The sequence below is a fragment of the Diabrotica undecimpunctata genome, chromosome 6 (assembly GCF_040954645.1).
Source record: "Diabrotica undecimpunctata isolate CICGRU chromosome 6, icDiaUnde3, whole genome shotgun sequence".
Lineage (NCBI taxonomy): Eukaryota > Metazoa > Arthropoda > Insecta > Coleoptera > Chrysomelidae > Diabrotica > Diabrotica undecimpunctata.
In genome coordinates, this window is record NC_092808.1 from 16,425,297 (window position 1) to 16,450,912 (window position 25,616).

Here is a 25,616-nt window from a genome sequence, read left to right on the forward strand (position 1 = left end):
CGTGTTTATATTTTTTTATTCAGCAAGCCATCCTTAATCGAATTAATTCAAATTTCAAACAAAATATTCACTTTTAATTTTCATGAAATTTTCAGCAAATACACACATCCAAGTGGAAATTTTTCTCACGAACCGTAAGATATAGGAAAATTCTGAGTATGGCAGAAGAACGAGCGGCCAATTTTATGTAGGAAATGTCCATTCGCTTGACTCTCGGACCAAAATTGACGCCAAAATAGCCGATTAACGAAATTTGATAAAAATCCAATGGTCTACAGTTTTTTCGATTTTCCGGCAAAACGGTGCATAATTTTTAACCACATGTTTACATTTTTTTAATCAGCAAGTCACCCTTAATCGAAATAATTCAAATTTCAAACAAAATATACACTTTTAATTTTCTCGAAATTTTCAGCAAATACATACATCCAAGTGGAAATTTTTCTCACGAACCGTTAGATGTATAAAAATTCTGAGTATGGCAGAAGAACGAGCGGCCAATTTTATGTAGGAAATGTCCATTCGCTTGACTCTCGGACCAAAATTGACGCCAAAATAGCCGATTTACGAAATTTAATAAAAATCCAATGGTCTACAGTTTTTCGATTTTCCGGCAAAACGGTGCATAATTTCTGGCCACGTGTTTATATTTTTTTATTCAGCAAGTCATCCTTAATCGAAATAATTCAAATTTCAAACAAAATATTCACTTTTAATTTTCATGAAATTTTCAGCAAATACAGACATCCAAGTGGAAATTTTTCTCACGAACCGTTAGATATAGGAAAATTCTGAGTATGGCAGAAGAACCAGCGGCCAATTTTATGTAGGAAATGTCCATTCGCTTGACTCTCGGACCAAAATTGACGCCAATATAGCCGATTGACCAAATTTGATAAAAATCCAAGGGTACCCCCTTGGAAAATTTTTTCCAAATTTTTCAAAAAAAAAAATTTGTTTAATGTTTTGGTACATGCACTTGGTCCAGCTTATTCCAAACATGTGTTTTTTTCTGATCCCTTAACCCCAGTTTGCCGGAAAACAGGAAAAATCGAATTAAAAACTCTACAGTTTTTTGATTTTCCGGCAAAACGGTGCATAATTTTTAACCACATGCTTATATTTTTTTATTCAGCAAGTCACCCTAAATCGAAATAATTCAAATTTCAAACAAAATATTCACTTTTAATTTTCATGAAATTTTCAGCAAATACAGACATCCAATTGGAAATTTTTCTCACGAACCGTTAGATGTAGGAAAATTCTGAGTATGGCAGAAGAACGAGCGGCCCATTTTATGTAGGAAATGTCCATTCGCTTGACTCTCGGACCAAAATTGACGCCAATATAGCCGATTGACCAAATTTGATAAAAATCCAAGGGTACCCCCTTGGCAAATTTTTTCCAAATTTTTCAAAAAAAAAAATTTGTTTAATGTTTTGGTACATGCACTTGGTTCAGCTTATTCCAAATCTGTGTTTTTTTCTGATCCCTTAACCCCAGTTTGCCGGAAAAGAGGAAAAATCGAATTAAAAAATCTACAGTTTTTTTGATTTTCCGGCAAAACGGTGCATAATTTTTAACCACATGTTTAGATTTTTTTAATCAGCAAGTCACCCTTAATCGAAATAATTCAAATTTCAAACAAAATATACACTTTTAATTTTCTCGAAATTTTCAGCAAATACATACATCCAAGTGGAAATTTTTCTCACGAACCGTTAGATGTAGGAAAATTCTGAGTATGGCAGAAGAACGAGCGGCCAATTTTATGTAGGAAATGTCCATTCGCTTGACTCTCGGACCAAAATTGACGCCAAAATAGCCGATTTACGAAATTTAATAAAAATCCAATGGTCTACAGTTTTTCGATTTTCCGGCAAAACGGTGCATAATTTCTGGCCACGTGTTTATATTTTTTTATTCAGCAAGTCATACTTAATCGAAATAATTCAAATTTCAAACAAAATATTCACTTTTAATTTTCATGAAATTTTCAGCAAATACAGACATCCAAGTGGAAATTTTTCTCACGAACCGTTAGATATAGGAAAATTCTGAGTATGGCAGAAGAACGAGCGGCCAATTTTATGTAGGAAATGTCCATTCGCTTGACTCTCGGACCAAAATTGACGCCAATATAGCCGATTGACCAAATTTGATAAAAATCCAAGGGTACCCCCTTGGAAAATTTTTTCCAAATTTTTCAAAAAAAAAATTTGTTTAATGTTTTGGTACATGCACTTGGTCCAGCTTATTCCAAACATGTGTTTTTTTCTGATCCCTTAACCCCAGTTTGCCGGAAAACAGGAAAAATCGAATTAAAAACTGTACAGTTTTTTGATTTTCCGGCAAAACGGTGCATAATTTTGAACCACATGTTTAGATTTTTTAATCAGCAAGTCACCCTTAATCGAAATAATTCAAATTTAGAACAAAATATACACTTTTAATTTTCTCGAAATTTTCAGCACATACATACATCCAAGTGGAAATTTTTCTCACGAACCGTTAGATGTAGGAAAATTCTGAGTATGGCAGAAGAACGAGCGGCCAATTTTATGTAGGAAATGTCCATTCGCTTGACTCTCGGACCAAAATTGACGCCAATATAGCCGATTGACCAAATTTGATAAAAATCCAAGGGTACCCCCTTGGAAAATTTTTTCCAAATTTTTCAAAAAAAAAAAAATTTGTTTAATGTTTTGGTACATGCACTTGGTCCAGCTTATTCCAAACATGTGTTTTTTTCTGATCCCTTAACCCCAGTTTGCCGGAAAAGAGGAAAAATCGAATTAAAAAATCTACAGTTTTTTTGATTTTCCGGCAAAACGGTGAATAATTTTTAACCACATGTTTATATTTTTTTATTCAGCAAGTCACCCTTAATCGAAATAATTCAAATTTCAAACAAAATATTCACTTTTAATTTTCATGAAATTTTCAGCAAATACAGACATCCAAGTGGAAATTTTTGTCACGAACCGTTAGATGTAGAAAAATTCTGAGTATGGCAGAAGAACGAGCGGCCAATTTTATGTAGGAAATGTCCATTTGCTTGACTCTCGGACCAAAATTGACGCCAATATAGCCGATTGACCAAATTTGATAAAAATCCAATGGTCTACAGTTTTTTCGATTTTCCGGCAAAACGGTGCATAATTTCTGAACACGTGTTTAGATTTTTTTAATAAGCAAGTCACCCTTAATCGAAATAATTCAAATTTCAAACAAAATATACACTTTTAATTTTCTCGAAATTTTCAGCAAATACATACATCCAAGTGGAAATTTTTCTCACGAACGGTTAGGTGTAGAAAAATTCTGAGTATGGCAGAAGAACAAGCGGCCAATTTTATGTAAGAAATGTCTATTCGCTTGACTCTCGGACCATAATTGACGCCAAAATATAGCCGATTAACGAAATTTGATAAAAATCCAATGGTCTACAGTTTTTTCGATTTTCCGGCAAAACGGTGCATAATTTCTAGCCACATGTTAATTTCTATTTAAACAGCAAGTCACGCTAAATCGAAATAATTCAAATTTCAAACAAAATATTCACTTTTAATTTTCACGAAATTTTCAGCAAATACATACATCCAAGTGGAAATTTTTCTCACGAACGGTTAGGTGTAGAAAAATTCTGAGTATGGCAGAAGAACAAGCGGCCAATTTTATGTAAGAAATGTCTATTCGCTTGACTCTCGGACCATAATTGACGCCAAAATATAGCCGATTAACGAAATTTGATAAAAATCCAATGGTCTACAGTTTTTTCGATTTTCCGGCAAAACGGTGCATAATTTCTGGCCACGTGTTTATATTTTTTTATTCAGCAAGTCACCCTTAATCGAAATAATTCAACTTTCAAACAAAATATTCACTTTTAATTTTCATGAAATTTTCAGCAAATACAGACATCCAAGTGGAAATTTTTCTCACGAACCGTTAGATGTAGGAAAATTCTGAGTATGGCAGAAGAACGAGCGGCCAATTTTATGTAGGAAATGTCCATTTGCTTGACTCTCGGACCAAAATTGACGCCAATATAGCCGATTGACCAAATTTGATAAAAATCCAAGGGTACCCCCTTGGAAAATTTTTTCCAAATTTTTCAAAAAAAAAAAATTTGTTTAATGTTTTGGTACATGCACTTGGTCCAGCTTATTCCAAACATGTGTTTTTTTCTGATCCCTTAACCCCAGTTTGCCGGAAAAGAGGAAAAATCGAATTAAAAAATCTACAGTTTTTTTGATTTTCCGGCAAAACGGTGCATAATTTTTAACGACATGTTTAGATTTTTTTAATAAGCAAGTCACCCTTAATCGAAATAATTCAAATTTCAAACAAAATATACACTTTTAATTTTCTCGAAATTTTCAGCAAATACATACATCCAAGTGGAAATTTTTCTCACGAACGGTTAGGTGTAGAAAAATTCTGAGTATGGCAGAAGAACAAGCGGCCAATTTTATGTAAGAAATGTCTATTCGCTTGACTCTCGGACCATAATTGACGCCAAAATATAGCCGATTAACGAAATTTGATAAAAATCCAATGGTCTACAGTTTTTTCGATTTTCGGCAAAACGGTGCATAATTTCTAGCCACATGTTAATTTCTATTTAAACAGCAAGTCACCCTAAATCGAAATAATTCAAATTTCAAACAAATATTCACTTTTAATTTTCACGAAATTTTCAGCAAATACATACATCCAAGTGGAAATTTTTCTCACGAACGGTTAGGTGTAGAAAAATTCTGAGTATGGCAGAGGAACAAGCGGCCAATTTTATGTAAGAAATGTCTATTCGCTTGACTCTCGGACCATAATTGACGCCAAAATATAGCCGATTAACGAAATTTGATAAAAATCCAATGGTCTACAGTTTTTTCGATTTTCCGGCAAAACGGTGCATAATTTCTGGCCACGTGTTTATATTTTTTTATTCAGCAAGTCACCCTTAATCGAAATAATTCAACTTTCAAACAAAATATTCACTTTTAATTTTCATGAAATTTTCAGCAAATACAGACATCCAAGTGGAAATTTTTCTCACGAACCGTTAGATGTAGGAAAATTCTGAGTATGGCAGAAGAACGAGCGGCCAATTTTATGTAGGAAATGTCCATTTGCTTGACTCTCGGACCAAAATTGACGCCAATATAGCCGATTGACCAAATTTGATAAAAATCCAAGGGTACCCCCTTGGAAAATTTTTTCCAAATTTTCCAAAAAAAAAAAATTTGTTTAATGTTTTGGTACATGCACTTGGTCCAGCTTATTCCTAACATGTGTTTTTTTCTGATCCCTCAACCCCAGTTTGCCGGAAAAGAGGAAAAATCAAATTAAAAAATCTACAGTTTTTTTGATTTTCCGGCAAAACGGTGCATAATTTTTCACCACATGTTTAGATTTTTTTAATCAGCAAGTCACCCTTAATCGAAATAATTCAAATTTCAAACAAAATATACACTTTTAATTTTCTCGAAATTTTCAGCAAATACATACATCCAAGTGGAAATTTTTCTCACGAACGGTTAGGTGTAGAAAAATTCTGAGTATGGCAGAAGAACAAGCGGCCAATTTTATGTAAGAAATGTCCATTTGCTTGTCTCTCGGACCAAAATTGACTCCAAAATAGCCGATTAACGAAATTTGATAAAAATCCAATGGTCTACAGTTTTTCGATTTTCCGGCAAAACGGTGCATAATTTCTGGCCACGTGTTTATATTTTTTTATTCAGCAAGTCATCCTTAATCGAAATAATTCAAATTTCAAACAAAATATTCACTTTTAATTTTCATGAAATTTTCAGCAAATACAGACATCCAAGTGGAAATTTTTCTCACGAACCGTTAGATATAGGAAAATTCTGAGTATGGCAGAAGAACGAGCGGCCAATTTTATGTAGGAAATGTCCATTCGTTTGACTCTCGGACCAAAATTGACGCCAAAATAGCCGATTAACGAAATTTGATAAAAATCCAATGGTCTACAGTTTTTTTGATTTTCCGGCAAAACGGTGCATAATTTTTAACCACATGCTTATATTTTTTTATTCAGCAAGTCACCCTTAATCGAAATAATTCAAATTTCAAACAAAATATTCACTTTTAATTTTCATGAAATTTTCAGCAAATACAGACATCCAATTGGAAATTTTTCTCACGAACCGTTAGATGTAGGAAAATTCTGAGTATGGCAGAAGAACGAGCGGCCAATTTTATGTAGGAAATGTCCATTCGCTTGACTCTCGGACCAAAATTGACGCCAATATAGCCGATTGACCAAATTTGATAAAAATCCAAGGGTACCCCCTTGGCAAATTTTTTCCAAATTTTTCAAAAAAAAAAATTTGTTTAATGTTTTGGTGCATGCACTTGGTTCAGCTTATTCCAAATCTGTGTTTTTTTCTGATCCCTTAACCCCAGTTTGCCGGAAAAGAGGAAAATCGAATTAAAAAATCTACAGTTTTTTTGATTTTCCGGCAAAACGGTGCATAATTTTTAACCACATGTTTAGATTTTTTTAATCAGCAAGTCACCCTTAATCGAAATAATTCAAATTTCAAACAAAATATACACTTTTAATTTTCTCGAAATTTTCAGCAAATACATACATCCAAGTGGAAATTTTTCTCACGAACCGTTAGATGTAGGAAAATTCTGAGTATGGCAGAAGAACGAGCGGCCAATTTTATGTAGGAAATGTCCATTCGCTTGACTCTCGGACCAAAATTGACGCCAATATAGCCGATTGACCAAATTTGATAAAAATCCAAGGGTACCCCCTTGGCAAATTTTTTCCAAATTTTTCAAAAAAAAAAAATTTGTTTAATGTTTTGGTACATGCACTTGGTTCAGCTTATTCCAAATCTGTGTTTTTTTCTGATCCCTTAACCCCAGTTTGCCGGAAAAGAGGAAAAATCGAATTAAAAAATCTACAGTTTTTTTGATTTTCCGGCAAAACGGTGCATAATTTTTAACCACATGTTTAGATTTTTTTAATCAGCAAGTCACCCTTAATCGAAATAATTCAAATTTCAAACAAAATATACACTTTTAATTTTCTCGAAATTTTCAGCAAATACATACATCCAAGTGGAAATTTTTCTCACGAACCGTTAGATGTAGGAAAATTCTGAGTATGGCAGAAGAACGAGCGGCCAATTTTATGTAGGAAATGTCCATTCGCTTGACTCTCGGACCAAAATTGACGCCAAAATAGCCGATTTACGAAATTTAATAAAAATCCAATGGTCTGCAGTTTTTCGATTTTCCGGCAAAACGGTGCATAATTTCTGGCCACGTGTTTATATTTTTTTATTCAGCAAGTCATCCTTAATCGAAATAATTCAAATTTCAAACAAAATATTCACTTTTAATTTTCATGAAATTTTCAGCAAATACAGACATCCAAGTGGAAATTTTTCTCACGAACCGTTAGATATATGAAAATTCTGAGTATGGCAGAAGAACGAGCGGCCAATTTTATGTAGGAAATGTCCATTCGCTTGACTCTCGGACCAAAATTGACGCCAATATAGCCGATTGACCAAATTTGATAAAAATCCAAGGGTACCCCCTTGGAAAATTTTTTCCAAATTTTTCAAAAAAAAAAATTTGTTTAATGTTTTGGTACATGCACTTGGTCCAGCTTATTCCAAACATGTGTTTTTTTCTGATCCCTTAACCCCAGTTTGCCGGAAAAGAGAAAAAATCGAATTAAAACTCTACAGTTTTTTGATTTTCCGGCAAAACGGTGCATAATTTTGAACCACATGTTTAGATTTTTTTAATCAGCAAGTCACCCTTAATCGAAATAATTCAAATTTCAAACAAAATATACACTTTTAATTTTCTCGAAATTTTCAGCACATACATACATCCAAGTGGAAATTTTTCTCACGAACCGTTAGATGTAGGAAAATTCTGAGTATGGCAGAAGAACGAGCGGCCAATTTTATGTAGGAAATGTCCATTCGCTTGACTCTCGGACCAAAATTGACGCCAATATAGCCGATTGACCAAATTTGATAAAAATCCAAGGGTACCCCCTTGGAAAATTTTTTCCAAATTTTTCAAAAAAAAAAAAAAATTTGTTTAATGTTTTGGTACATGCACTTGGTCCAGCTTATTCCAAACATGTGTTTTTTTCTGATCCCTTAACCCCAGTTTGCCGGAAAAGAGGAAAAATCGAATTAAAAAATCTACAGTTTTTTTGATTTTCCGGCAAAACGGTGAATAATTTTTAACCACATGTTTATATTTTTTTATTCAGCAAGTCACCCTTAATCGAAATAATTCAAATTTCAAACAAAATATTCACTTTTAATTTTCATGAAATTTTCAGCAAATACAGACATCCCATTGGAAATTTTTCTCACGAACCGTTAGATAAAGGAAAATTCTGAGTATGGCAGAACAACGAGCGGCCAATTTTATGTAGGAAATGTCCATTCGCTTGACTCTCGGACCAAAATTGACGCCAATATAGCCGATTGACCAAATTTGATAAAAATCCAAGGGTACCCCCTTGGAAAATTTTTTTTCAAATTTTTCAAAAAAAAAAATTTGTTTAATGTTTTGGTACATGCACTTGGTCCAGCTTATTCCAAACATGTGTTTTTTTCTGATCCCTTAACCCCCGTTTGCCGGAAAAGAGGAAAAATCGAATTAAAAAATCTACAGTTCTTTTGATTTTCCGGAAAAACGGTGCATAATTTTTAACCACATGTTTAGATTTTTTTAATCAGCAAGTCACCCTTAATCGAAATAATTCAAATTTCAAACAAAATATACACTTTTAATTTTCTCGAAATTTTCAGCAAATACATACATCCAAGTGGAAATTTTTCTCACGATCGGTTAGGTGTAGAAAAATTCTGAGTATGGCAGAAGAACAAGCGGCCAATTTTATGTAAGAAATGTCTATTCGCTTGACTCTCGGACCAAAATTGACGCCAAAATAGTCGATTAACGAAATTTGATAAAAATCCAATGGTCTACAGTTTTTTCGATTTTCCGGCAAAACGGTGCATAATTTCTGAACACGTGTTTAGATTTTTTTATTCAGCAAGTCACCCTTAATCGAAATAATTCAAATTTCAAACAAAATATTCACTTTTAATTTTCATGAAATTTTCAGCAAATACAGACATCCAAGTGGAAATTTTTTTCACGAACCGTTAGATGTAGAAAAATTCTGAGTATGGCAGAAGAACGAGCGGCCAATTTTATGTAGGAAATGTCCATTTGCTTGACTCTCGGACCAAAATTGACGCCAATATAGCCGATTGACCAAATTTGATAAAAATCCAAGGGTACCCCTTGGAAAATTTTTTCCAAATTTTTCAAAAAAAAAAAATTTGTTTAATGTTTTGGTACATGCACTTGGTCCAGCTTATTCCAAACATGTGTTTTTTTCTGATCCCTTAACCCCAGTTTGCCGGAAAAGAGGAAAAATCGAATTAAAAAATCTACAGTTTTTTTGATTTTCCGGCAAAACGGTGCATAATTTTTAACGACATGTTTAGATTTTTTTAATAAGCAAGTCACCCTTAATCGAAATAATTCAAATTTCAAACAAAATATACACTTTTAATTTTCTCGAAATTTTCAGCAAATACATACATCCAAGTGGAAATTTTTCTCACGAACGGTTAGGTGTAGAAAAATTCTGAGTATGGCAGAAGAACAAGCGGCCAATTTTATGTAAGAAATGTCTATTCGCTTGACTCTCGGACCATAATTGACGCCAAAATATAGCCGATTAACGAAATTTGATAAAAATCCAATGGTCTACAGTTTTTTCGATTTTCCGGCAAAACGGTGCATAATTTCTAGCCACATGTTAATTTCTATTTAAACAGCAAGTCACCCTAAATCGAAATAATTCAAATTTCAAACAAAATATTCACTTTTAATTTTCACGAAATTTTCAGCAAATACATACATCCAAGTGGAAATTTTTCTCACGAACGGTTAGGTGTAGAAAAATTCTGAGTATGGCAGAAGAACAAGCGGCCAATTTTATGTAAGAAATGTCTATTCGCTTGACTCTCGGACCATAATTGACGCCAAAATATAGCCGATTAACGAAATTTGATAAAAATCCAATGGTCTACAGTTTTTTCGATTTTCCGGCAAAACGGTGCATAATTTCTGGCCACGTGTTTATATTTTTTTATTCAGCAAGTCACCCTTAATCGAAATAATTCAACTTTCAAACAAAATATTCACTTTTAATTTTCATGAAATTTTCAGCAAATACAGACATCCAAGTGGAAATTTTTCTCACGAACCGTTAGATGTAGGAAAATTCTGAGTATGGCAGAAGAACGAGCGGCCAATTTTATGTAGGAAATGTCCATTTGCTTGACTCTCGGACCAAAATTGACGCCAATATAGCCGATTGACCAAATTTGATATAAATCCAATTGTACCCCCTTGGAAAATTTTTTCCAAATTTTTCAAAAAAAAAAAATTTGTTTAATGTTTTGGTACATGCACTTGGTCCAGCTTATTCCAAACATGTGTTTTTTTCTGATCCCTTAACCCCAGTTTGCCGGAAAAGAGGAAAAATCGAATTAAAAAATCTACAGTTTTTTTGATTTTCCGGCAAAACGGTGCATAATTTTTAACGACATGTTTAGATTTTTTTAATAAGCAAGTCACCCTTAATCGAAATAATTCAAATTTCAAACAAAATATACACTTTTAATTTTCTCGAAATTTTCAGCAAATACATACATCCAAGTGGAAATTTTTCTCACGAACGGTTAGGTGTAGAAAAATTCTGAGTATGGCAGAAGAACAAGCGGCCAATTTTATGTAAGAAATGTCTATTCGCTTGACTCTCGGACCATAATTGACGCCAAAATATAGCCGATTAACGAAATTTGATAAAAATCCAATGGTCTACAGTTTTTTCGATTTTCCGGCAAAACGGTGCATAATTTCTAGCCACATGTTAATTTCTATTTAAACAGCAAGTCACCCTAAATCGAAATAATTCAAATTTCAAACAAAATATTCACTTTTAATTTTCACGAAATTTTCAGCAAATACATACATCCAAGTGGAAATTTTTCTCACGAACGGTTAGGTGTAGAAAAATTCTGAGTATGGCAGAAGAACAAGCGGCCAATTTTATGTAAGAAATGTCTATTCGCTTGACTCTCGGACCATAATTGACGCCAAAATATAGCCGATTAACGAAATTTGATAAAAATCCAATGGTCTACAGTTTTTTCGATTTTCCGGCAAAACGGTGCATAATTTCTGGCCACGTGTTTATATTTTTTTATTCAGCAAGTCACCCTTAATCGAAATAATTCAACTTTCAAACAAAATATTCACTTTTAATTTTCATGAAATTTTCAGCAAATACAGACATCCAAGTGGAAATTTTTCTCACGAACCGTTAGATGTAGGAAAATTCTGAGTATGGCAGAAGAACGAGCGGCCAATTTTATGTAGGAAATGTCCATTTGCTTGACTCTCGGACCAAAATTGACGCCAATATAGCCGATTGACCAAATTTGATAAAAATCCAAGGGTACCCCCTTGGAAAATTTTTTCCAAATTTTCCAAAAAAAAAAAATTTGTTTAATGTTTTGGTACATGCACTTGGTCCAGCTTATTCCTAACATGTGTTTTTTTCTGATCCCTCAACCCCAGTTTGCCGGAAAAGAGGAAAAATCAAATTAAAAAATCTACAGTTTTTTTGATTTTCCGGCAAAACGGTGCATAATTTTTCACCACATGTTTAGATTTTTTTAATCAGCAAGTCACCCTTAATCGAAATAATTCAAATTTCAAACAAAATATACACTTTTAATTTTCTCGAAATTTTCAGCAAATACATACATCCAAGTGGAAATTTTTCTCACGAACGGTTAGGTGTAGAAAAATTCTGAGTATGGCAGAAGAACAAGCGGCCAATTTTATGTAAGAAATGTCCATTTGCTTGTCTCTCGGACCAAAATTGACTCCAAAATAGCCGATTAACGAAATTTGATAAAAATCCAATGGTCTACAGTTTTTCGATTTTCCGGCAAAACGGTGCATAATTTCTGGCCACGTGTTTATATTTTTTTATTCAGCAAGTCATCCTTAATCGAAATAATTCAAATTTCAAACAAAATATTCACTTTTAATTTTCATGGAATTTTCAGCAAATACAGACATCCAAGTGGAAATTTTTCTCACGAACCGTTAGATGTAGGAAAATTCTGAGTATGGCAGAAGAACGAGCGGCCAATTTTATGTAGGAAATGTCCATTCGCTTGACTCTCGGACCAAAATTGACGCCAATATAGCCGATTGACCAAATTTGATAAAAATCCAAGGGTACCCCCTTGGAAAATTTTTTCCAAATTTTCCAAAAAAAAAAAATTTGTTTAATATTTTGGTACATGCACTTGGTCCAGCTTATTCCTAACATGTGTTTTTTTCTGATCCCTTAACCCCAGTTTGCCGGAAAAGAGGAAAAATCGAATTAAAAAATCTACAGTTTTTTTGATTTTCCGGCAAAACGGTGCATACTTTTTAACCACATGTTTAGATTTTTTTAATCAGCAAGTCACCCTTAATCGAAATAATTCAAATTTCAAACAAAATATACACTTTTAATTTTCTCGAAATTTTCAGCAAATACATACATCCAAGTGGAAATTTTTCTCACGAACGGTTAGGTGTAGAAAAATTCTGAGTATGGCAGAAGAACAAGCGGCCAATTTTATGTAAGCAATGTCTATTCGCTTGACTCTCGGACCAAAATTGACGCCAAAATAGCCGATTAACGAAATTTGATAAAAATCCAATGGTCTACAATTTTTTCGATTTTCCGGCAAAACGGTGCATAATTTCTGGCCACGTGTTTATATTTTTTTATTCAGCAAGTCACCCTTAATCGAAATAATTCAAATTTCAAACAAAATATTCACTTTTAATTTTCACGAAATTTTCAGCAAATACAGACATCCAAGTGGAAATTTTTCTCACGAACCGTTAGATGTAGGAAAATTCTGAGTATGGCAGAAGAACGAGCGGCCAATTTTATGTAGGAAATATCCATTTGCTTGACTCTCGGACAAAAATTGACGCCAAAATAGCCGATTAACGAAATTTGATAAAAATCCAATGGTCTACAGTTTTTTCGATTTTCCGGCAAAACGGTGCATTATTTCTAGCCACATGTTAATTTCTTTTTAAACAGCACGTCACCCTTAATCAAAATAATTCAAATTTCAAACAAAATATTCTAATATATATTCTAATATATCTCAAACGTCTTTTTGCTTTATTTATTTACTCATTTTTGGAGTATTCGAAACTAATTCGCGAAGGATATTTGCCGTGGTGGACAACAGATCGTGGAATGCAAATTGTAGATTCTCCTTGACGATAAATTGATCAATCTGTCTGCTTTATATATTGTAAAAAGCGCATTAGAGAAATATTTGAATTTTGGTTCAGTTTAGAATTTTAATTCAATTTAATAAATTAGATATGCATATACTTACTGTCGAGGAACCAATAATGAAAGCTATTACATCTGTAACTGAAGTTATGGTGATGGATACACCGGCGTGTTTAAGCGTCAGTGCTATTTTTCGTTCCATCGGTAATTTCTTTTCTTCCGCAGTTAATTCTTCCCAACACGCAATTATTATGAACATATCGTCAACACCTACAAGTTATCAATAAGAATATTTAAGTATTTTTGTGTTACCCTATTCCTACAGGTATTAAAAATAGTAGGGATGTTATTATCCCTAAATAAGAATGAATTATCAATATAATAATGCTATTAAGGATTCATAAAGATCAAGAAAAGATCAAAAAATAGGAAAAAGTATAAATAAATAAATCTAACCAGGTGTTTCTCAACCACAATTTTCAATCGCATGCTGAAGTTATCCTAAGTTTCTCTTATATAAATAATTCTCGGCCGAAAGATGCCAGGGTCTTGTTCCGTGACGTAGATATCCAAAAAAGATTTCCCCCACCGTTGCCTGCCAGAATTCACTGGATACCTTCTTAGGCTCTTACTGGAATCTGGCAATACGGCAATTAAGAAAAATGTTTCTCTTATATAATAGAAACGGTCTAATATCTCGAGAAATAAACTTCCAAATGAAAAACATGAACCCCGCCCCTCCCACCACACTCCCTGGGAATGGGGTGGGGGCCACCTTAAAATATTTAATATGAACCCCTATTTTTTATTGCAGATTCTAATTCTACAAAATATTCTTAAAAAACTGTATTTATTTAAACCATAAAAATGAGTTTGTAGACTTCTGATCTGTACTTATACGTTTTCCTATTACATACCTTACTCACCTTCCCAGGTGAGGTAGGAGTGCGGAGTCGTGTTTAGTGCCATTCGATAGATTTTTGAAAATATTAAACATGTGCTTTTTAGTTTTTCATTTGGAAGTGTATTTCTCAAGATATTAGACCGTTTTTCCAATTATAGCGCCATCTATTAACAATTCGAAAATGTTTCTTACAAAAGTTACCTATTTTTTTTATGTGGAATCCAACTCTGCAATAAAAATGGGGATTCCTATTTAAGATTTCGAAGCTCTTGGGAATGAATGTCTCAGTAAAAGAGGCGAAAACATGACTGCAAAAATGTTAAAGCCTCCTTGCATGTGTCGCATGAAATGCTCTGAAAGATTGCCAGAATGCGAAAGACAAAAAATCTTCAACTCATACTGGACTGAGACAAACGTTTCAGATGTTAAAAAGCAATTTATCTTCTCATGTGTCGTCAACCAACCTACTCTTCGATCAAGAAAATGAGACCCGAACTCTACCAAATCTAAAAATAATACACTACACTACCATTTTACAGTGAACAATCAGCGATTGAAGGTGTGCAACATCTATGGTGAATGGATAATGCGGAAAGCTACTGAGGACTGGAACGGTGGCATCACCATTGGCGGGAAGAAGATTTGCAACTTGAGATATGCAGATGATATGCACTATCCTCGCTAGTTCTGAAGCTGAATTGATTCACCTGCTACAACGGATAGAAGACGTAAGCTTAACGATGGGCCTTAAAATAAACAGAGATAAAACGAGAATCATGATAATTGACAGAGCTAACAACAATCAAAATCATCTGGTCATGATAAACAATATCGCTGTTGTAGATAAATTTGTGTATCTGGGCTCATTAATAACCAACAAAGGAGGTTGTACTGAAGAAATAAAGCGGCGGTCAGCAATCGCAAAAAGCGCTATGGCAAAATTAACAAAAATTTGGAAAAGCCATGAAATAACTACTGATACAAAAATGAGACTAGTAAGAAGTCTAGTTTTTCCAGTTTTTACTTATGCATCGGAATGCTGGACCCTTACTGAGAAAGACAAAAAGAACATAGATGTATTTGAGATGTACTGCTGGAGACGAATGCTGAGAATACCATGGGTGGCCCGAAGAACAAATGAATCCATACTGGACCAGCTAAACATAAAGAAAAGACTAAGAACACAAATATCAGAACAAATAATAAGCTATTTTGGACATGTGCTTCGAAGAAATAGTCTTGAAAGACTTACCATCCAGGGAAAAGTAGAAGGCAAAAGAAATAGAGGTAGATCTCCCACACGATACACGGACCATATTGTTGCTACCATTGGCGCTCCATTGTCAGAATGTGCTAGAATGGCAGAAGATAGAAAAACGTGGAGGAACATTGGGAAATTTAGCTAATAGCTTCATGATATCACGATACCTGCATCAGGTTGACGACTAAGAAGAAGAAGAAGATAACTTAAGAAAATGTTTTAACTTACCTAACCCCATTAGTAGAAACGGTAGCGATGTGTGAACAGGACCATAAGGAACTCCTACAAGTGAACAGATTCCTGAGCCTACGACGAAGGACATTCCTATAGATAGTAATCCAATAAAGCCTAGAATAATCTTTTACTAAAAGTATTAATCAATGTGTTCATAGAACGTGATAATGGAATTCTGTGTGAGAGAATTTTTATAAAAAAAACTATTAAAGATAAATTTTTGAATGCACAGAATGAGCATAGTGAACATTTTCATTTTTAATGTATGGTTACGTTAGTCTGTGGGTTCAGAGATTAAGTGAAGTACGACGTAATTAAACTAACTTTATTTCACAAATCGTTTATAAAAGATACAAAAATATAAAAACCCTATCGGGCTATATCACAGAACGTACAACACTATTATTATACTTTTTACAAATTCATTTTCCTTGTGAATTTTTACTTTATTTAACTTAGAAACTCAATTACCAATATTACAATTACTAACTACTTTAATAATTATAGCGTGACTCGCAATAGTATTATATCTTTTATGTTTTGAGTGATTATCTCATTTAAAATTTCAAATAGCTTTGCTACAAAATGTTAAGAAATGTCATATTAAATTCTCGCAAAAACGCATTAGATGATCAGCACACATTAAGCGTCTACTATTTACAAAACACTATTCAACAAATTTAACTCAAAGAGAATCTGAGTGTATTGGATCTATTTTCTTACAATCAACAGCAATATGCCTTGCATAACTGAAAGCGCTCGTGGCCTCCACCTACCACGCAGAAAATCAAGGCGATCGATATGCACATCTATTACAACAATTTTCGTTTCCATCATGTAATTGCAGTGAAGTCAAAACATAATACGACAGTGGTTCCATCGTTCATACAAAGGTAGTTACTAAGATTTTTCGTTTGAGACTATAGATTCGATAATAATTTTGATGTTTTTTGATATTTAATCCTTTCTTACTGTGGGGACATATATGTCCCAGCGGATTACAAAAAATCTGCTGGCATCTGTTTGTCTCCAAAGCCCGTGTTATTTCAACGAATCCGTATTTTTCGACATTCCTTACTCATTACCCAGTAGTATGCAACCTACATATCACGTCTGTAACCTATAAATTTATGTTAATTAAACACGTGCATCAACAACTCGTAAATAATACAATTTTAGTAAAGAAAAAGTGGCTGCTCTGTTTTTTAACCGATTATATATAATCCAATTGCTGATTAACACAGGTTATAGATATATATTGTTTATTTTTGATATTGTTTTCATCGATTTTACCATAATTTCTAGGCGGGACTCTAGTGTCCCAATAGTAGTTTATACCGAGTCGTATTTACTCCATTCATATTGTTTGGTTGCAAACTTACTATGGCACGTAGACGTTTTCTAACGCAAAAAGAGCTTCAAGAAGAAATTGAAAACCCCTCAAATATTTCTGAAAATGAATCCGAAGAAGAACCTAATGCTGCCTTAGAGTCCGATTATGTACCTGATAAAGATTCTGCTCCAGATTCTGATCAAGTACCTGAGAATATTCCCGAACCTGTGAATGTAAACATCATTGCTTCCGACGAAGAAAGTTCTGATAACGCGGAAATATCTGAAGATGAGTCTGAAATATTTTTTTCATTGACATTTTCTTTATCGTTAGATATATTAATATGCTGGAGCTAATTTGATGACAGTTCTGTCTCCGAAAGAATCTTCAACTTAATTAACTGCGTTTGCACAGGACACCGAGCCACCAAAACCAGAACCAGGAGCAGCACCAGATGCGTCCACAACAAAAAAAACCGGTGCTGGAATTGTGAGACCTGATTGTCTATTTAATTTTCTTCTTTCGTTACTAATTGCTGGTATCGTCAGACGCTAGAATCATTTTGGTTATTAAATAATTAAATTGTTCTTATTCCTGTGATTCAACAATAAAATTACAATGAGTCTGAAAGGAATGAATTGACTGCACAATGGACCAAACACATACTATACAAATACCAAATACAAACTGTAATAAAAAAGAGCACTGTTGAACTAAGGGATGCTTAGCTCTGTCACCACTGTAATAATGGAGGGTAGTTAAATTTACCTACTGTAATACTGCCTGGAATATTAACGTAATACGCTGTCACCACTCTGTAATATCCTAGTCCTATATAGTTAAGGGAGACTTAGCTCTGCGAGCGGATTTGTGGCGTACTGGTCCACTAGTTCGAATTGGTCGTGATTTCGCCCTCGCGGATTTACAAGAGGGTAGGAAAAATGGGATAGAGGCTGAAGGACACTCAGATGTAGGCCCTGTAAAGAGTTAGAGGTTATTGGCTTGCGTTAGAAGCCGGGGAGATGTACAAAGCGAAAATGTGTTCTCTTCTAGTCTCTGCCTGAACGGTCAAAAAAAAACTTACTATGTATTTAACAAATCGTAAATCTACAACTAATACAACAAGATATACAAGATAGCTAGTATTGTTTATCAAATTTTTGCGACGGGAGTCGAGAAGAGATTTTACCAAGGGAGTCAAAAGGCGGACAACCTACTATTATTTGGTTTCCCCAATGGTTAGTATTTATTGTTTCGTTACCTTAGCGTATTTAGGCCCAAGCTAAAGAATACGCCTTGTAGTCCGAACTGGAACTCAGGGTTAGGGCGGTACTAAGAGAGACGAAAATTCGCTGCTATCTCTCTACTTTCCGTCGGACACGATATCACGCTAATTGAGCTGAACACACCGGGACGGCTGACCAATTAACACAACTTAGGTCGCCCCGCACTGACTGCCAGAGCGCCGAAGTACCACTGGCGCCGGTCGCCCAGCACTACTCTCTGGCTCAGTTGCCAGAACTCCACTCTCTCGTTGACCAACTTCTTTTGTTTTTATGTACCGCCAACGCGTACCCTAAATTACTTCGTCACAGTCCGAAGTGGAGCGTTGCTTCTTGCCGTTTTTCCCTAGAGTTTTTGCTGACCGCGCCGTCTGCTCCACGTGTTAAAATGGATCATGCCATGTGCAACCTCCTAACTCAGCTCAATTCTTATCGCTCGTGTGTCGCTTCGTATTTTGTATTATTTCCCAACGAAGGTCTTCACATTTCGTAATTTTTAAACATTCGGGCTTGTGTCAAAACTAGGTCGAATTGTTATTCTTTTTTTAATTTGAAATGTATACGTTAAACTGTGTCGAATTTATTCTTTATTTAATTTGGAGTATATAATGATTTTTTTTAATTAATTCTAATTATTCTTTTCTAGGCTAACTACCTCTTATTTTTTTTCTTTTATTTTCTTGCTATGTTGACTTGTTACATACCGGGCTAACTGATTAACGATTGCATTTGGGGGGTGGGGTTGTTTCCCTTGGGTATGTGGCTGATACATTACAAAACTTTTGTCTGTAAAAAGAAATTCCTACCCAGAGAAATGAGATAACAATACTAAATATTAATAAAGGTTCTCGTCCTGTTGATATTTTTATAAAATTATTTCCGCATAGTTTAGCATAGCAGCACTTCCAAAAAAAAAAAGAAATATAAAATTTAACACAAAAAAACAGATATGTACGAAATGATGACAGTGATTGGTTGTACTATGGTTATGTGTTACAATAAAGTACCATATATCTCACACTACTGGTCACAAAACAAATCACTTTCGAATTCCCTTATAAAAAAAGCTATTTCAAGAGATCTCTATTTATTCCTGCTATCCAAGTCCTACTATGATAATTCTGAAAGAAATGGTAATACATCAAAAACATACTACATCGATGAAGTGAGTTCTTGTTTGAAACAAACTTTTGTAAAGGCGAGGACTGAGAGTTCCCATCAGTCCGTCGACGAATCAATGACTAAGTTCAAAGGAAGATCTGCTCTGAAGCAGTATCTTCCTATGAAACCAGTAAAAAGAGGTATAAAAATGTGGCAACGAAGTGATTCTTTCACAGGATACATATATCCGATTTTAATATTTACTCGGGAAAATAATCCACACCAACTACTGAAACTCTCGGAGAACGAGTTGTTGAAACTCTAGTTAACACCATATAGTCACCAGATGTGTCTCTATGCTTTGATAGATTTTTCAAATTCGAAAATAACAAAATGTTAAGGGGAGATATGTAGTTTTTAGTTTCGTCCGAAGGAATTTTAGCGAGTAAATGGAAAGATACGAAAGAAGTGATGCTGATGTCAAATTGTCACAGTAAAATTGTTGGAATTATCAACAGAAAGCTTAAAACTAGAGAAAAAGCCGAGTTCACTTGTCCAGAAGCAATTATTTTAGACAATAATTTTATGGGAGGAGTAGATCTCGCCTAAAAAAACGTTAGCACATATGATATGGACCGAAAATCTGCGAAATGTTGGAGAAAAGTTTTTTATAGATTAGTAATGTACGCTATTGTAAATTATTGGATGATTTACAAGGATTTGCATAAAGTAAGCGTACAACAAGATAATGCAAAATTTTCACTTTTGAATTATCTGGTACCACTAGCAGAACAGCTAATTGAATTAGGAAGATCGAAATCAAATGTAAACAGACGAATAAGTGACCGTTCTGGAACCGATCTTGTCACCTCGGGGGAACAAATAAGGGTCTAACCACCTTCTGTTGTCTCCGGGTGCTCTGTACAGGGCTTCGAATATACTGTCGAGGGCTCCCCTACTTAAGTCCATTTTCGGGTTATGGACTTGGAAAATATTTATCTTCGGTGTCTTGCCTTGAAAAAGGCAAGATATTTCTTACATGACAATTTCTTCGTCGAAATAAAACACCAAGTTAAGTTGAAACAATTCTCAGCCACAGAGTATGGTAAATAAATGCAGGAAGCAGAGCCCCGAGAGCACTAAGCTCTCGGAGAGCCCGTAAGGGACTGACCTGGCTGACCTGAAAATCGCCAATATTTATATGCGCCGTTCGAGCGATAAATAGGGATTTCCAGGTCAAGAGCCAATGGGAAAATTCGAGGCGGGGTGATGCGCATCGAAATGCGTACTAGTCCACAGACTATCGCATTCGATGACAATCTAAACGACAGAAACAGATGATCAACGTTGGAGGTCATTTGCCACAACAAATACCTACTAAGAGAAAGTGCTTTAGATGTCCACAAAATAAATCAGAAACTCGAACTACGACTATTAGTACAGCGTGCAATGCGCCTCTATACAAAAATTGTTTTTTACCACATCATTCATAAGAAGTAATGTTTTTTTTTGTGTAATGTACTTTTTTTTTATTTTGTTTGTTTTTTTATTGACGGGATTTATTTATCCCGTCATTCAACATTCAACACTAATGGGACATATATGTCCCATGTCATTTCTAAGGATATAAGCACACGCAACAATGTAAAAAAATCAATCTCTTTGTGAGGTCTCTAGGTATCAAAATATCATTAAAGTCATTTTAAACAGTTTTATTTAGCTGCAATGAAATCAGTAATGAAAGGGTTAACTAAAAGTTTGTTTTATACAAAGTAAAGGTTATTTTATATTTTTAACTGTGTCGAAATAATACGTTGAATAAAACTAATAAATTAAACCGTTATATCCTTTTCACTGGCAAACACTATAGCGGAATAAAAAGGTTGAATTATAATACTTCTAAATAACTAACAATGTACATTCAACTTATTGTGTAAAATTCTCAACACACAGAATTTTTTTTGTTAATAATACTTACTCTCATTTCAACAAAATTAAATTTGGATATAACTAGTTGAACATAAAGTATCATAATTGTGACTCCAAAGACGATTAAGTCCATATCTTGGAATAAAGCTGCATTGCTTATATCACCGAAACTAAAAAGAGAAAAATTTAATAAATTGACTTATAATTAAGTATGTTATTAACTATAAATGACAAAACTAGTTAAGTTTTTTTCAAAATACTCTCCGTGAAAATCACTTTGGCGTGCATTTGAGCTAATTTTTGAAGCACTTCTACAATCTATTAGTTTATTCATTTCCAGGTATTTCTCTATGGCACCGAAACCTACATCAAGGTTTTCTACTGCTTCATGTCGGTTTGGATTCCTTGCAATCCCAACCAGCATGCAATGTAAATATATAATGTATATTTCTTTTTTGTGAGGTTCATCTATAAGCTCAAAAATAAAATATATAACATTAAAACAGTCTGCAATGCAGCTGTTACCGTAGAGGCAAATAAAAATATTAAATTACTACGACAGCGTAAAACTTGTCAGTCTTTTGAACATACTGAAAATTATTGCAATAGAGCTCCCATATGTGTTCAAATAATTGAACAGATGCAACTTCTATTTAAACAGTTCCTTAGATAAGTGTTTACTTTCTGTCTCACTCTCTATCTCTGGTTCCACATAGGCTATGTGCAACCAGTGGCGGATTAAGAAATGTTTATTGGGGGGGGGGGGATCATGGGTCTTGAGAGTAATTTTGATAGAGGATTTATATTTTTGCACCTTTACTATTGATATGATTTGTAAGCCATTTTCCCAATAATTATTTTAAGCGATATATTAAGCCAATGAGAAGTTAATAAAACCCAAATACCCTACGGGTGCAAAGAAGAGTACAACATTAAAAGGTTTTAAACTTAAACCAAAAAAAAATAATTTAAACCCACATACTCTGACAGTAAAATCAAGTGTACAAGACTATTAAACCAAAGGAAAGTTATTAAAATATAAATATTGAAAAATCTAGGACTGTCAATTTAAACCCACCTATCCTATGGCTACAAAATCAAGAACAAACCAAGGATAAATAAGTATAAACCAAAGTTAAGTAATTTAAATGCAATAACTCAATTTAAGTGTAAACATTAATGAATGTATTTAACATTCTTAATAAAATCTATCTTATTTAGATATCCGATATCAATTTGTAAACATTCATTTATTCGTTCATGTATTCATTTATTCCTTATTGCTATACGGAGTGGAAACATGGACTCTCGGAATTACAAGTATGAGCGATATAGAAGCCTTTGAAATGTGTATTTTTCGAAGAATGCTGAAGCACATGACAGAGCACGTGACCAACAACGATGTGCTGAGAAGAATGTGGACTAAAAGAGAACTCCTAAATATTGTAAACAACAGAAAAACGAGTTATCTAGGATATATTTACAGAGGAGAAAAATATAACTTTCTAAGACTCACAATGGAAGGGAAAGTAGAAGGAAAAAGAGGTCGAAGAAGAAGAAAATGCTCCTGGCTGAAGAATGTAAGAGACTGGACAAGCATGGACACGCATTCGATACTAAGAACAGCTCAAGATAGAGAGCAATTTGCTGTAATTATAGCCACCCTTCCGTAATGAAGAAGGAACCTTAAGAAGCAGTGTAAACAGCATTATATTTTAAATTAATTTATTCAACAAAAAACATGATATAATTTAAGAATAGTTATTTCTATAATTAGGCATATTAGGCTACACATTAGGCTACAAGTGAGTAAAATATTTTTTTACTTGGTATTGAAATTTTTCTCACGAATTGTCAGCAACAGCCGGCAAAGAATCTAGAGAAATTTCAGGATGCACATTGATAAGTGCTAAACCAGTTAACTTTTCCTCTGACATTTCCTCTGAAGTTCTATTTCTAAGCCAAGTATTTAGACGCTTAAGCGTAGAAAAACTACGCTCTGCTGTTGCTGTCCTGACTGGCAATGTAATTAATATTTACAGAAATATTCTGATATTTGGATACATATGAATATCGCTGTTTTTTAATACTTCTAAAATATAATCAGGAAGTTTTCCTTCAATTTGCACGACTCTTTTCCACGTTTGAATCCACAGTGAAAACTCTTGATCTACGGTGGAATATGCAGTAAATGGTCCAATAATATCCTGGAAGGTGTCAACAATTTTTTTTAATGCAAATTTATCTTCTGGTGTGGTATCAGTTTCAAGTAAAACAACTCGAAGATTAAATAGATTAATAACTTTCGGTGAAAGTCGTTCTTCTAAATCAGTTAAGATATTGTCTAAAAGGGGTAAATAAATAGATTTTCCGAAACATTCTTCGCAAAAGTTAGCAGATTGGTTTTGACGACAGGTTTGACGAGAAACTATACGAGGCATCTGCAATGCAATGTCTAGTTGTTCAGCTATTTCCTTTACTTCATAGTAAAGTTTGCTAAAAACAGATTCAGCATTGGATCTTTTATTTTGAAGAATGCGTTTAGTGTCTATTATGGCCTCAGTAGCCTTCTTGAAATCTAATTTTGGTGACTGAAGAAGACGACTAAGTGATATAGTTGTACCTAAAATATCACTAAGACAAACTACTGAAATGAGAAATTCTGGGCTCCTAATAGTTTGCATTAATAAAAATGCATCAGCTGACATTTTACTGTCCTTCCACGTAGAAATTGTTTCAACAGCGTTGTATATTTTGATGATTGATTCGCCCTGGAACTGAAGATGACCTTCATGCCTTTCAACCCAACGAGTTTCACAAATACCTTGGGCAGCAGCCCCCAGTTTCTTTATTTGAATTCACTAACGTATCAGAGCTGATGTAACAACTATATTCACTTTGATATTTATTATAGATAAATTATAAAATGTAGCACACAGTCTCAACAATTATAATACATATTCAAATTGCCAACAATCAATTCGTAGACAAAACTGAAGATAAGAAATACCTAATACAAAATAAAAATGTGCTGATTTCGTGCGAAAAGTCATGTCATGTACATTGAATGAGCAATAATGTGTGGGCGGTAATTCTATCTCATCGTTAACGAACGATTTTCTGGCACTCAAATCTCAAATGACGAGTTGACAAAATTTGAAAATCGCGTAACTGTGAATTCGCGGAAGTCGGGGTAGCGTTAGTCGAGGTATTACTGTATCCAGAATTGCTGATTTTTTAAAGAGCAATTTAAAAAGCTTCCGCATAATTCTACACTTACCCCTAGAATAAATTAGTTTGAATCAACTCTTGACTTCCTGCTTATAGGGTTGATGGATTTTAAATAATTTTTTTAGCATTATTTGATTGATATTTGGGGGTCATGACCCCCAGTGACCTCCCCTGGATCCGCCACTGTGTGCAATTAGAAAGATCAAATCGAGATCCGAACAATTTTTGAGTTAGCAAAATTGGAGAATACTCCTAAATTGATCCGCTAATTGAGGGCTTTTCATTCGGCACCTTGAGTGTTTATTTTATTATAAGTAAAGGACAATCGATCCTTATCACACTTACCTTCTACCTGCGTAGTAAAACGTTTCTTTTGATTGGCTAAATTTTTCCAATATTTCTAGGAATAAACCTTCCCAATCTACGGCTTCTTCTGTTGCCTAAAAACTTAGTATAAATCAATAGGAAGGAAAGGCAATAATTACTATATAAAGCACATTAAAACATTTTAAACTATCCTAATAGTGATGATTGAGAGGTCGGAACTGCTGATTCATGGTAAAGAGATGTCTAAAATACGATTCAGGTAGAATAAGCCACATTTTTGACGAGAAGCTAATTAACCCAAGCAGTGCCGACGTTGCCAGATTTTCTTTACCTAGATTTTAGCGCGATTTTTAAATAATGGAGGCGTAATAATCCTCTTTCGGGAAACACATCGTAACCATCAAAATGAAAATTTTTTATGAAGACTTTATTCAAAACAATGATTTGTTTTGAATAAAGTCTTCCATGTTATTAACAAATGAATGAAATATTTTTGTAGTTATTTTTTAAAAGAAATAAATACTTTGAGTATTTGATTCGTTATTAGCAAGGAATACATACTTTATTTAAAACAAAACTTC

General features: G+C 34.0%; 1 protein-coding gene across 1 annotated transcript in view; it reads right to left on the reverse strand.

Annotated features, from left to right (window-relative positions):
* LOC140443191 (patched domain-containing protein 3-like) overlaps nt 1-25,616 on the reverse strand; it is a 104,850-nt gene that overhangs the window by 16,138 nt on the left and 63,096 nt on the right. Inside the window, exons 6-9 of the mRNA XM_072534300.1 lie at nt 25,054-25,148; nt 21,527-21,647; nt 15,826-15,955; nt 13,536-13,702 (exon numbers count right to left, since the gene is read on the reverse strand). Of these exons, the coding sequence (XP_072390401.1) occupies nt 13,536-13,702; nt 15,826-15,955; nt 21,527-21,647; nt 25,054-25,148 (513 nt within the window). The remainder of the gene's footprint in view (nt 1-13,535; nt 13,703-15,825; nt 15,956-21,526; nt 21,648-25,053; nt 25,149-25,616) is intronic.